Raw genomic sequence first — 12,494 nt, 5'->3', positions numbered from 1 at the left:
TCACTTCCTCCAACAAATGTAAGGAAGTGTAGAGGAGGAGGAGCTTTGAAAAGGAGGAGTCAGTCAGATGTTCTATTCTAACTGTGTGTTTTCTACACTAGATGGCCGCAGTTCAGTAATAACCTGAAACAGGGAGCTCTCAGATGAGTCGATGTTTCTAAATTATTAGTTCATTTCAGCAAACAGAATCCAGGTCTTAAAAATTAAACACGTAAACTATGGGGAAAGATTAATTTTATATTGTAAATACCTTTTGACTCATTTTTCCCCCTGCACAAATTTACATGAATAGTGATACACAAACATTCACTGTATTTTGTCATTTTTCTTGTTGTAGATATTTTTGTTGTTTGTGATCTTCTTCTCCTGCTTCTTCTTCTTCTTCTTCTTCTTCTTCTTCTTATTATTATTATTATTATTACTATTATTATTATTATTATTATTACTATTATTGTTGTTGTTGTTGTTGTTGTTGTTGTTTTTATTGCCACCAGTTCCCCTCCACACCTACAGAGGTCTCTCTCTCCTCAGTGCTGACAAAGAATTAAGGAACTGATCCAGGCCCAGCTTCCCAAATGTACTTTTACTAATAGATCCTTTCAGGAAACCCAGCACTGATTAGTTCAGGAGGGTAAGGTTTGTTCAACACTGCCCCTTCCTGGGACTCTGAAATCAAGCCTCCTTTGAAACTCCAGCCCCAGTCACAGCTGCCTCCGTGCCTTCCCCTCATTTAACCAGCTCCTCTAGATGACACCCACATCCCTTAGCCAGAAACCTATGGAAGTGGAGAAGGCACAGCTAACAGTAGAGGAGAGAAAACGAGGGATTGTTGACTGCATACCCCTCTATTGTTGCTGAGCTGGTCATATGTGCACTTTATGTCTGGGATGTACTAGTGGTGGAGAAGTGACAGATCCCACTTACGGTACTTCGGTTCAACCCCCTCTGCTGTTGAGAGCAGTAGACGATTGCCCATTGGGAGAAGCATCAGTGCCTGGAGCTAGGAATTTCTATGGCTAATTCAAACCAAGTAGACACAAGCCAAGTATTTCATGGTGAAATCAGTAAGTGAGGATTGGATTGTTTTTTAAAAATGTGACGGTTTGCCTTTACAAGCAATCTCTGCTTGCTAGCAAAGCTGAAGGGTAAATTGTCCCTCTACAGGCCATGGGACTATTTACATATTTCCAGGAACCATAACACCTAACAAAATTTATCCACTGTCAAACTCAGCATCTAAAGGGGTACACTGATAAGGATACATTACCTCCTTCACTTCTCCAGCTGCGGTGAGCTTCTTATTTATAGAAAATAAAGATGGTGGTTTACAGCCCTGTATAGACTACTGTGGTCTAAATTCATTCACTTTAAAGTACCGTTATCCACTGACCCTAATCCTGGCCACACTTGAACAGCATCAATTTTCACTAAATTAGATTTATGAAGAACATGAAACCTCAATAGAACAAGAAAAGGTGACAAGTGTAAAACTGCTTGTGACCTCTACGGGGCACTATGAGTAAATAGGTATACCACACATCCCGTCCAACACCTTGTCCCTGTTCTAGCCTTCATTGGTACAGTGCTCTAAAACATTAGCTGGGATTGCTGGGTAATCATATAAATAATATACATATATACTTACTTTTTTGGTGGAACACAATACAAATATAAAACACACTTTTCATCATTACTATACAAATGATAGCAATGATGAAAAATGTGAATTTCATAAGGAACAGGTGTTCTTTCTAAGTTACAACTGAGATGATAATATATATATATATATATATATATATATATATACCAGATAAATGCTCATGGATGAGAGCACGGTGAGTGCTGTGGTGAAATGTCCCAAACCCAACATTTTTTGAAGATTTTCAAAGATTTCTTTTTTCTGTTTTATTTGTTATTGTTAATCAAGACTACATTTGTTTTAATATGACTGTAAACTTTAGTGTGCATAAGCATGTTATTCAGTTTTTTTTCTAGCTCTTCCTAAAACAGTTTTCCAGTTTTGTTTTCTTCACATTCCTTCATTTCCTATAAATAACCACTTTGTGTAATCATTGCTTTTCTGATCATACAGTGCAGTAGTACAGTAGTTTTCCTTTGGTCATAATTCTGTCCAATCATAAAGAAGATTAAACTGATGAAGATCCAGTGAGTTGAGTCTATGTAATGCAGGCAGTCTGTCAGTCCTAAAAGACACTGTAAAGCTCTCACTCCCTCATATTTCTAAAGAGTCTTAATAATTCCAGCTCCATCCAAGCAGACAGTGATGGACTGCTTATGTAGAATCACCAATAAAAGTCCTCTGTTCAGCTGTTGGTGTAATCTGTGCACTGATGAAGCAGCAGAGAAGACATATTTAATCTGTCCTGATCAATCAGACTAAACTCTTTTGATCTCACTCATCAAAGACAGACGCTGAAAATCTTGTAATTTTCCTATTGTTACAAAAATAAAGGTCTTTAAAGGATTTAAAATCCATGTTACATTTCCTTTCATAGCAACTTGAATGTCTAAACAAATCCAACACTGAATGAGTTTTAAATTCTTCTATTTTCATTTTTCTACATATTTATCAGAAATATTAAAACTGTAAAATCAACAGTGCTGTATCTGATACCAGCACCAAACACACTACCATCCCTCCACCATGTCAGTGTCACTGCTGTGCTGATAATGATTCACCACCCAAATCATATCTGCTCAGTGGTGGTCTTATGGTGGTCTTTTTCAATGGATGGAGGGGGTAGAGGGGGGCTGATAAACTGTGCAACAACAGATCAACAGCAGTCTGTAACTGTAAACCTACAAAGTGCAGCTATATGGTAGGTGTTTCTGATAAAATGGCCACTGAGTGTAGTGCGTGTAATAAATGGTCACTCTGTGTTTGGAGATTTATAAAATGTGTTTGTTCATTTGGAAGCAGAGACACTGTGTCCTGAATTGTGTGGAAGAAACTAAGAAAAGCTGTGAAAGAACGAATGAAAATCTGAACCTTTGTTTATCATGTCATTCAGTTAATAGTTAACACATAGTTTAAACAGATAGAGCACACACTTAAAATGACCTGAAATGTGGTCAGTGTTATTACACTTTCAGGTTATTACACTATTCTTTAAATAATTAAACCATGACTTCAATGTGTTAAACAATTAGAGGAGTTGATTTAATGTGTTATTACATTATGTGATTATTTTAAAAAGTAATCAAAAAAGTTTATAATGTAATAAACAGTATATAATGTAATATCTCACTACATTATGTGTTACAGTGTTATTATATTATTGGAGGATGATTTTATTATGTTGTCAGCAGTTTATTACATTATGAGTTTGTGTAATATTTGTGTTATTACACTGTGTGTGTTGGGTAAGTCTGTCTCTGGGTGACAGATCTCCACCATTTGATCTGCTGGATGATCTTTACATGATGCTGTGGGATAATATTCAATACACAACATGCATTCAGTTTATAATATAATGCAGTTTATTTCACACAGTAAACTATTAATCTCTGGACCAAAGCAGAGTTTTAAAGATCTAATGATGGAGAAAAATGCAGGATGATACAGAAATAAAATCTACACTGAAAATGAGTGAAATCTCACTCAAATAACATTTCTAATGTTGTAATGATATCAGTAGTCACTCTATGACACTTTAAATCAGCATTTTGTTTCCACACAGACATGTTAGGATGGAATGATACAAACACATTATTTAAAATATACATGTAATGACATATTCTTATGATCATAATTCAGACACTCACTACCTGTATAAATGTTCATTCTAAGCAACATCAACTTTAACTGTGCTGTTCCACTGTTACTGACGTCTTCACTGGTAAGATCCTCAGAGGATGATCAGACCCATTACAGAAAAATGGTAAAACTCTCTCAGTGAAAGTGTGTGTTATAGTGTGCAGGTGTGTGTTGGTTAGAAGATCAGTGAAGGTCACTTTCCCCCTGTCCCAGTCCAGCTGCACTCTGACCCTCTGCAGCTTCGCTTTAGGTGGGAGGAGGAGATTCGACTCTTCTGGAGAGTATTGACCAAAAACATAACCTAGCCTCCACAGTGAACCACCGAAAATAAATCCTTTTCTTGTTGCAGACTCTGTCATCACACCCAGTTCCCAGATATCACTGCCTCCAACCTGGACGTCCCAGTAGTGTGTCCCTGAGTTAAAACCCTCAGAACCCAAAACAAACCAGCCAACATCAAATCTCTCAGGATTATCAGGAAGTGATGATCTCTGGTTCCTGTTTTCTACAGCAGTGAGATCATCAGACAGGTGGAGGTGTGGATGTGCAGTGTTGGGGTCCAGAGTAACAGGGGCTGAGGAGAGAGAACACAATGAAACATCATGTTTTTCTCTCATTTCTGTAAATGTTTTACCTCTACAGACTATTTTCTTTACTGTGAGTAAAACAGCTTTAGAGGTCGATTCCAGAACACAGATCAACTTTAATCCTGGACTAAATGTTGATGTTCAGTTCAGTGCAGCACTAAAGTGTATGTTCAGTAGTGAATGGTCATTATAGTCCAGTGACAGATCTAATCTGAGTGCAGCCTTTTTCTGTAGTGATTCACTCACAGAGCTTACCATTTTCACACTCACTGACATCGAAATCATTTTTACATTATCTAAAATAATCTTGTTTCCAAAAAAACGGGGATGCAGTGCAAAATGTAAATAAAAACAGAATGTCATGATGTGCAAATCATTTAAATCCTATATTCGATTGAAAATAGTATGAAGACAACATATCAAATATTGAAACTGAGAAAATGTATTGCTTTTTGAAAAATATTTGTCCATTTTAAATTTGATGACAGCAACACATTCCAAAAAAGGTGGGACGGGGGCATGTGTACCACTGAGTTTCATCACCTCTTTTTTTAACAACACACTGTAAGTGTTTGGCAACTGAGAAAACCAATTGCTGTAGTTCTGAAGATGTTTTCCCATTCTTGTTTGATATAGGATTTTAGCTGCTCAATAGTTCAAGGTCTCCTTATTCCTATTTTCATATTTTCGCCAAATGTTTTCAGTGGTGAAAAGTCTGGACTGCAAACCAGCCAGTTTAGCACCTGGACTCTTTTACTATGTAGCCATGCTGTTGTACTATATGCAAGTCATCTAGGTGGCAGCATATATTACTCCAAAATGTGTATATATCGTTCAATGTTAATAGTGCCTGGACAGATGTGCAAGTCACCCATGCCATGTGCATTAATGTACCTCCGTACCATCACAGATGCTGGCCTTTAAACTGTGTGCTGACAACAAGCCTGACAGACCCTCTCCTCTTTAGTCTGGAGGACATGGTGTCCATGGTTTCTACAAAGAATTTCAAATGTTGAATTGTCAGACCACAGGACACTTTTCCACTTTGCCTCAGTCCACCTTAAATGATCTCAGGCCCAGAAAAGGCGGTGGCTTTTCTGGATTTTCTGGTTTCTCCTTTGCGCTTTAGAGTTCTAACTTGCATTTAAGGATGCAGCAATGAACTGAGTTCACAGACAGTGGTTTTCAGAAGTGTTTCTGAGCCCATGCAGTGATTTCCACCACATAATCATGTCTGTTTTTAATGCAGTGCCGCCTGAGGGCCCAAAGATCACGGCCAGCATATACTGGTTTTTGGCCTTGTCCATTGCATACAGAGATTTCTCTGGATTCTCTGAATCTTTTAATCATATCATGTACCATAGATGACGAAAACCCCGAGTTATTTGCTATTTTATGTTGAGACATATTATTCTTAAATTGTTGCACGATTTGATCATGCAGTCTTTCATAGAGTAGTGTACACCTCCTCATCTTTACTTCTGAAAAACTCAGCCTCTCTCAACTGACCTGCTGCCACTTTGCCTAATTAGCTGTGAGATGTTCCACCAGGTGTTTTTTAGCATGCCAGAACTTTTCTTTCTATATTTTTCCAAAAACAATAAAATTTCTCAGTTTCTACATGTAATATGCTGTCTTTGTAATATTTTTTATTAAATGCAGGATTTAAATGATCTCCATGTCATTGCATTTTGTTTTTATTTACATTTTGCACAGCATCCCAACTTTTTTTTTTTTGGGAACGGGGTTGTATACCTTTAATATATATTCTGTAGTTATATTAGATAAATAATAATAAATCTAAATTAATTGTCTGTCTTGTTCAAATAACAGCATAAAATCTAATCTCTACATATTCACTGAATGTCTGTGATGTGATTAATTCTGAAATAATTTCATCTGTATCACTGAATTCCTGGGATTTATTACCTCAGAATATTTTTGTGGTCATTAAGACACAATTTGACATTTGCCCCAATTTCAATTTTAAAATATTATCTCTAGCATTGTACTTGGACTAATAACTAAGACTAGAAATTATATGAAAAAATATACTTGAACATAAAAAATGACAAGAAAACCTTTAAATCATTTTATATCTTTTTTGCTTGATCTAATCATTGATTCTTCTTTCTTTCACTTAAGTATATTTAACTCCATACTTCACATTTTCTATGAATGAGATTTCTGCACAGTACAGTATTCATACTTTCACTTAAGTACAGTTTCAGTGTCCTTTTTACACCCTGAATAAAGACAACATGATAACATGTTACTAATAGTTTATAAACAGTGTGTCATTAGTGCAGAAGCAGACTGTGTGTGAGAGATCAACCCTAAGAGAAACAGAACTTACTGTACTGGAGAATCTTCTGCATGTTCTCCCACACTCTGAACTTCAGGTTGGAAAGGTGTTTCACTACATTGATCAGAGCTCCTGATGTCTTCTCTGGATCCTTTGGTTTGAGCTGAGCTCTGAAAATAGAAGATTGTGTGAAATATATCACTGTAGAAACTTTACAGCCTGTAAATTATTTGACTATCAATATTTTATGACATTTATTGTCTCGAGAGTCAATAATTCTGTTGTTTCTGTTAAATAAATATTTCTGCTACTGTTCTCATCACTACAACATTAACACACAATCTTTATTCACCTTCATTTCATTATAATACACTCATATTTACAATAAATACAATATACTGTAGATTTAAATGTAATAATGACTTTAACATTAGATAAAATGTGTGGTCTGACATTTACTCACTGTTTCTCTGTAGACTTGAAGTTCTGAGAGGGAAACAAAAAGAACATTGTAGTTAAAAGTGAAGAGACTTTTCAGGTGTTTTTCATATGAAACACACAAACACCAGCAAACAGCTGAGTTAGTGACATTATCTATCATTTAATTTTCAATAAAGCATTGCCTTCTAAATAACTACTTAATAAAAATGGATTATTTTTGTTATTGTTATTGTAAGTTGTGTAATGCTAAAAAACACCAAGTGGTTGATTGTCAACAGGTCAGTAACATGGTTGGGTATAAAAAAGCATTTCAGAAGTAAAGAAGAGGAGGGGCTCACCACTCTGTGAAAGCGCAGGCAAATAGTGTAACAATTCAAGAATAACATTTCTCAAGGTAAAATAGCAAAGAACTTTTGCTTTTTATCATCTACAGTACATAGTAGCATTACAAGTTTCAGAGAATCTGGAGAAATCTCTGTATGCAATGAACAAGGCCAGAAACAAGTATTTGCTGGCCATGATCTTTGGGCCCACAGGCGGCACTGCATTAAAAACAGACATGATTATGTGGTGGAAATCACTGTATGGGCTCAGAAACACTTCTGTAAACCACTGTCTGTGAAAACAGTTGATCACTGCATACTTAAATGCAAGTTAGAACTCTATCACAACGAAGAAACTGTATATAAACAGGATCCAGAAATGCTGCCACCTTCTCTGGGCCCGAGCTCATTCAAAAAAGGACTACGGTGAAGTGGGGAAGTGTCCTGTGGTCCGACAAATCAACATTTGAAATACTTTATGGAAATCATGTGTCCTCAGCTTTTTATCAGTGCACAGTTCAAAAGCCAGTATTCATGATGGTATAGGGGTGCATTAGTGCACATGGCATGGGTGACATGCACATCTCTGAAGGCACCATTAATGCTGAATGATACATACAGGTTTTGGCAACATATGCTGCCATCCAGACTACGTCTTTTTCAGGGAAGACCTTCTGCATGTATTACAACAGCATTGCTCCATATTAAAAGATTATGGGTGCTAAACTGGCCTGCCTGCAGTCCAGACCTGCCACCACAGAAAACATTTGGTGGGTTATGAAATGGAAAATACAACAAATGAGCCCCTGAACAGTTGAGCAGCTGAAATGCTGTATAAAACAAGAATGAGAAAACTTTTCATTTTCTAAACTACAGCAGTGTCTCCTCAGTTCCCAAACACTTACAGAGTGTTGTTAAAAGAAGAGGTGTTGAAACACAGTGGTAAACATGCCACGTTTTTTTGGAACGTGTCGTTGGCATCAAGTTCAAAATGGGCATATATTTTTTAAAAAACAATCAAATTTCTCAGATTCAACATTTGACATGTTGTCTTTATAGTATTTTACTTTAAAAATATGATTTACATGCTTTGCATATTATTGCATTCTCTTTTTATTTACATTCTGCACAGCATCTCGTTTTTTTTGGGAAACTACTTATCAACATCTGTCATCAGTCAGTGCAATGCAATGCAAGTTGCCTTCTAATGGAACAGCAGTGTTTTTATGCTACAGTTTAAGTTGCTTTTCTGGGAAACTGTTCACATCTGAGTGGTACTATATTAGCAATATGCGAACTGGCAAGCTTGTCTTCAGTTGATGACTCAGTTTGCCAAGTGTGTGATCACTGTGTGTGTTTAGAGCACCCTCTGTTGGAATCTGCACTGTAGTACCAAATTCACCTTTCACTTTATATGTCAGCACTTATTATTAATAGAATTAGTAAAAGAAAACTCCTTATATTATCCAAAATGTTTCTTTAACATTTATTTATGTATAATTTACACATTTGAGCAAATAGCATGTTATATAGCCAAGTTTTGTTTGTTTTCTGATTTACAGAAACCACACACACACACCTCTACACACCCAAACACACATATTCGAATGTCTCTGTTTGCTGAGCATTTTGTGGAGGAGACAATTAAAGCTTCCTATTAACTCAACCTGGGACCAGCCTTCGGGGCGGATTTATGAGGTAAAAAAAAAGCAGCTGCCACCCCCTCCATAGTGCTTACCACCCCAATTATGCAGACCCTAAAATATTATGCCAAACTGTATTAAGCACAGAATTTTAAAATGGGTAAGAACATTGTATAAAAACTGAAGCTATTAATTAAGTGTCATGTCACTGTTTTGGCTTGACACAACATGTTGACTTTCTGTTTCTGGTTTTCTTGTTGGTGTTTCTGACTCAAGCTCACTGAAGGTACAGCTAACATTTCATTCTCTCGCACTAAATCTCTTTTCAGAATATCAAGTCCATTGATTCTCATACTTTTTTTGCTCTTCTTTAGTCTTCTCCTCTCTCCTTTATTTCTCAGCTCTCCTGTCCTGATGACATTCTATATCTGTTTAATGACACCATTTCTGATATACGTGACCAGTTGGTCCCTCTTAAGACTGGTTTCCACTGGTCATTCCTCCCATTGGTATACCCCTAAACTCCATGCTTTGAAATCCACAGGCTGGTGTTTAGAGCACCTTTAAAAGAAAACTGGTCTCACTGTTCATGCATTAGCGTACTCAGATCATATATTAGATGTAGAGCTTAATTTTTAATTAATGGTACTGGAAATAAGCCCAAAAATACTTTTCTCTAATATTAATAAACTTCTTCACTCTCCCTCTCCTATTCCTTCCTACACTGTTGACCATTGTGAAGTCTTTCGCAGATTTTTCACACACAAAATTAGTAAAATCCGTGAACAATTGCCCTCATACTTCCTCAGCATCTCTCTGTAATAACATCCATCTTAACTCAGCTGTTGAATCCCTGTCTGTTTTCTCTCCTGTTGAACCTGCTCTCATTCCTAGATTATTTGCCAAATCTAATCTTGTTGTTGTTGTTCATTCACATGGACACAAGAATTCAAGATGCCCCTTGTGTGCACAAGCCACTTTCTACCTCTAAATAACACAGAATTGCAGTGCACTCAGCTGAGGAGAAAGTGAGTACAGATGGAAACAGTAGTCTTTCAGAGTAAAGTTTCACCTGAAAAGTGAGTAATTTATGGAATTAAATACAGAATTCATATTAATATCATAACACCATTACATACACAGCAGCTGTAACTGAGTGACGAACGCACACAAGCATGTGCAGAGAGGAGAAAGGACACTGGTTGGACTATGAATGGGTACAAACTATTTATGTTGTTTTCGTAAGATTTTGTCAGTGATTTCAAATGTATTTTTGAAATGTTGATGTGGCTTTTAGTTTCAGTTTTATAGGTCTCTCCTTATTCAAGGAGATAGGAGTCTAGTCTCATATGACTGGAAATAACTGTCCAGGGATGTTGTAAAGATAGCCGTCAAGAGAACAGACTTTCCTATAAGAACTTAGGTGTCATTAGCTATGTAGTTATCTTCTCAGCTTTCAGGTTAAATGAATAAGGTTGTTTACACTGGAGTTTTATTTGTTGCTCAGTTAACATTCACTTGTTCTGAACTGCAGAACTTGCATTCTTCAAGACTTAATTTCAGCCCTCCAGTCGCTGCTTAGCAACCACTGCTATCAAACTTTCTGATCTTTAACTGTGCGTCAGTGTGTCGTGTATTTTGAATTTCGACCAGCTTTGGTCAAAAGATGCGCCTGGAGGATTTTTAAAATTGAGACTGCAACAGGGTAGAATATGTAATTTTTTACTTATTTTCAAAATAAAAAAAGAAATTTACAATCAGCTTGTGTTAAAACTCTTAGATCTGCAAATCTGGCATCAAATGCACTTTTACTACAAAAGCGAAAATGGCTATGTCAAAATATCAAAGCAAATGTAAGTATTTTTCATCTGTTAAATGTTTACTGAGTGGTCAGGGGGTTGTATGGATAGATCACTACATAAATCTGTAATAAATAGACTTTGGTGCCATGTGAAAGTGCCGCCCTGACTCCTTGCCACCCCGGTATGAGTTCTAGATCTGCCACTTCTAGCCATCATCTGTCTTTCTGATGAAGAGGTTTCAGTTGTTGTCTAAGTTACTGGCATCATATACACACAGTACCAACACTGACAATCTCACATGGTGGATTGTTGAGACTGTAAAGATCTTCATAGTGATCTTCCACTTTTCACACTACAATAAAATGACTCCAATTTTCTTTCTCAAATCGTGATGGTATGGAAAGAGAAAAAAAAGTATTTTTTCTTGAGTATCAAAAAGAAAGAAAAAAGAAGGAAAAAAAAGAAAGATTCTTACCTGTAAGAACAGAAAGTCCTCAGCTTCCATTTGTTTCTGTATTTTTCTGATTGTGTCTGAAAGAGCTGATATTTCTCCATTCATCTCCTCAATCTTCCTCCTCATCATCTGACTCTTCTGCTCCTCTTCCTCCTTCAGTGCAGCTATCCTTGCTGCTTCTTCATCTCTTAGAAACTGGTGAAGCTTCTTAAATTCCTTCTTTATCTGCCTCTCTGTGTGCTGGGCCTGCGTCTGGAATGAGAGACCATTAGGAAACTCAAACTCTAACAGATGATCTATCAAGCATTACACCTACAGAGAAGTGGACACTCATCAGAAACATGACCTCAGCAACATGTTTCACAATTCAAGATGATGCTTCACCTTAATGTGGGCTGCTGTTTGGTCATAGTCTCGTTTAGCTTCCTTTAAGACTTTCAGATTCTCCTGTAGAGCGCAAAGCAGTCCATGATGTCTCCTGTAATTAAACAACAGTTCAGATTAGCACATTCTTCAGCCTTTACAAAATCTGATCACTTAAACTATTTAAATGTAACAGTTGTCCTACAGATTACAGAGAGTAATAGCAGTTTTACTTTCTGCTCCAAAATCAGAAGAGATTTATTTTCATTTCTGTATAGTAAGTTTATATCTTGTATTGACATAATTAGTTCAGCTACAGTGCATTTTTTCTGACTGATAGTTCACTTGTGCTGTGTGCTGTTTGCCCTAAAACCACACCCACTGACTGACCTCACCTTCAAAATACAAAACAGCTTAAACTAGTACTGAACTGAGAAAGGATTTATACATTTCAGTTGTGCTACATTTTAGACATCAAAATACTAGAACAAGTTTCCTACCTTAAACTCTGTCACAGCTTCATCAACCGGACAGAATTTGTGATTTTTGTGTTTCTTTGAAGTCTGACACACCACACACACAGACTGCTGATCATCCAAACAGAAGAGTTGAGTTTAAAACATCATTGTGGCAGACTGCAGAGCACCTCAGACCCTGCTGAAGATCTCTGACTCCTGCTCCCTAGAACAGCCTCACAAAGGTTTTTCGGTACACGGTTACAGGGAGGGTTTCCTTTTGAGGATCTTCTTCTACAAACTGGACATTCTCGAGACTCCTTAGTTTCCCAGAACTTCTGCA

At 36.8% G+C, this 12,494-nt stretch overlaps 1 protein-coding gene across 1 annotated transcript; it reads right to left on the bottom strand.

Annotated features, from left to right (window-relative positions):
- Window positions 1–3,498: 3,498 nt before the first annotated feature.
- LOC118802504 (tripartite motif-containing protein 35-like) lies at window positions 3,499–12,219 on the bottom strand. The gene is made up of 6 exons (XM_036563053.1): window positions 12,212–12,219; window positions 11,718–11,811; window positions 11,355–11,585; window positions 7,134–7,156; window positions 6,722–6,840; window positions 3,499–4,352 (listed from the first exon to the last, which is right to left on the bottom strand). Exons 1-6 carry the CDS (start codon window positions 12,217–12,219, stop codon window positions 3,823–3,825), a joined length of 1,005 nt encoding a protein of 334 aa, XP_036418946.1. The 3' UTR covers window positions 3,499–3,822.
- Window positions 12,220–12,494: the final 275 nt, after the last annotated feature.

Source organism: Colossoma macropomum, unplaced genomic scaffold (genome assembly GCF_904425465.1).
Source record: "Colossoma macropomum unplaced genomic scaffold, Colossoma_macropomum, whole genome shotgun sequence".
NCBI lineage: Eukaryota > Metazoa > Chordata > Actinopteri > Characiformes > Serrasalmidae > Colossoma > Colossoma macropomum.
The sequence above is the reverse complement of the archived record's forward strand: the minus strand, read 5'-3'. Positions and strand labels throughout refer to the sequence as shown.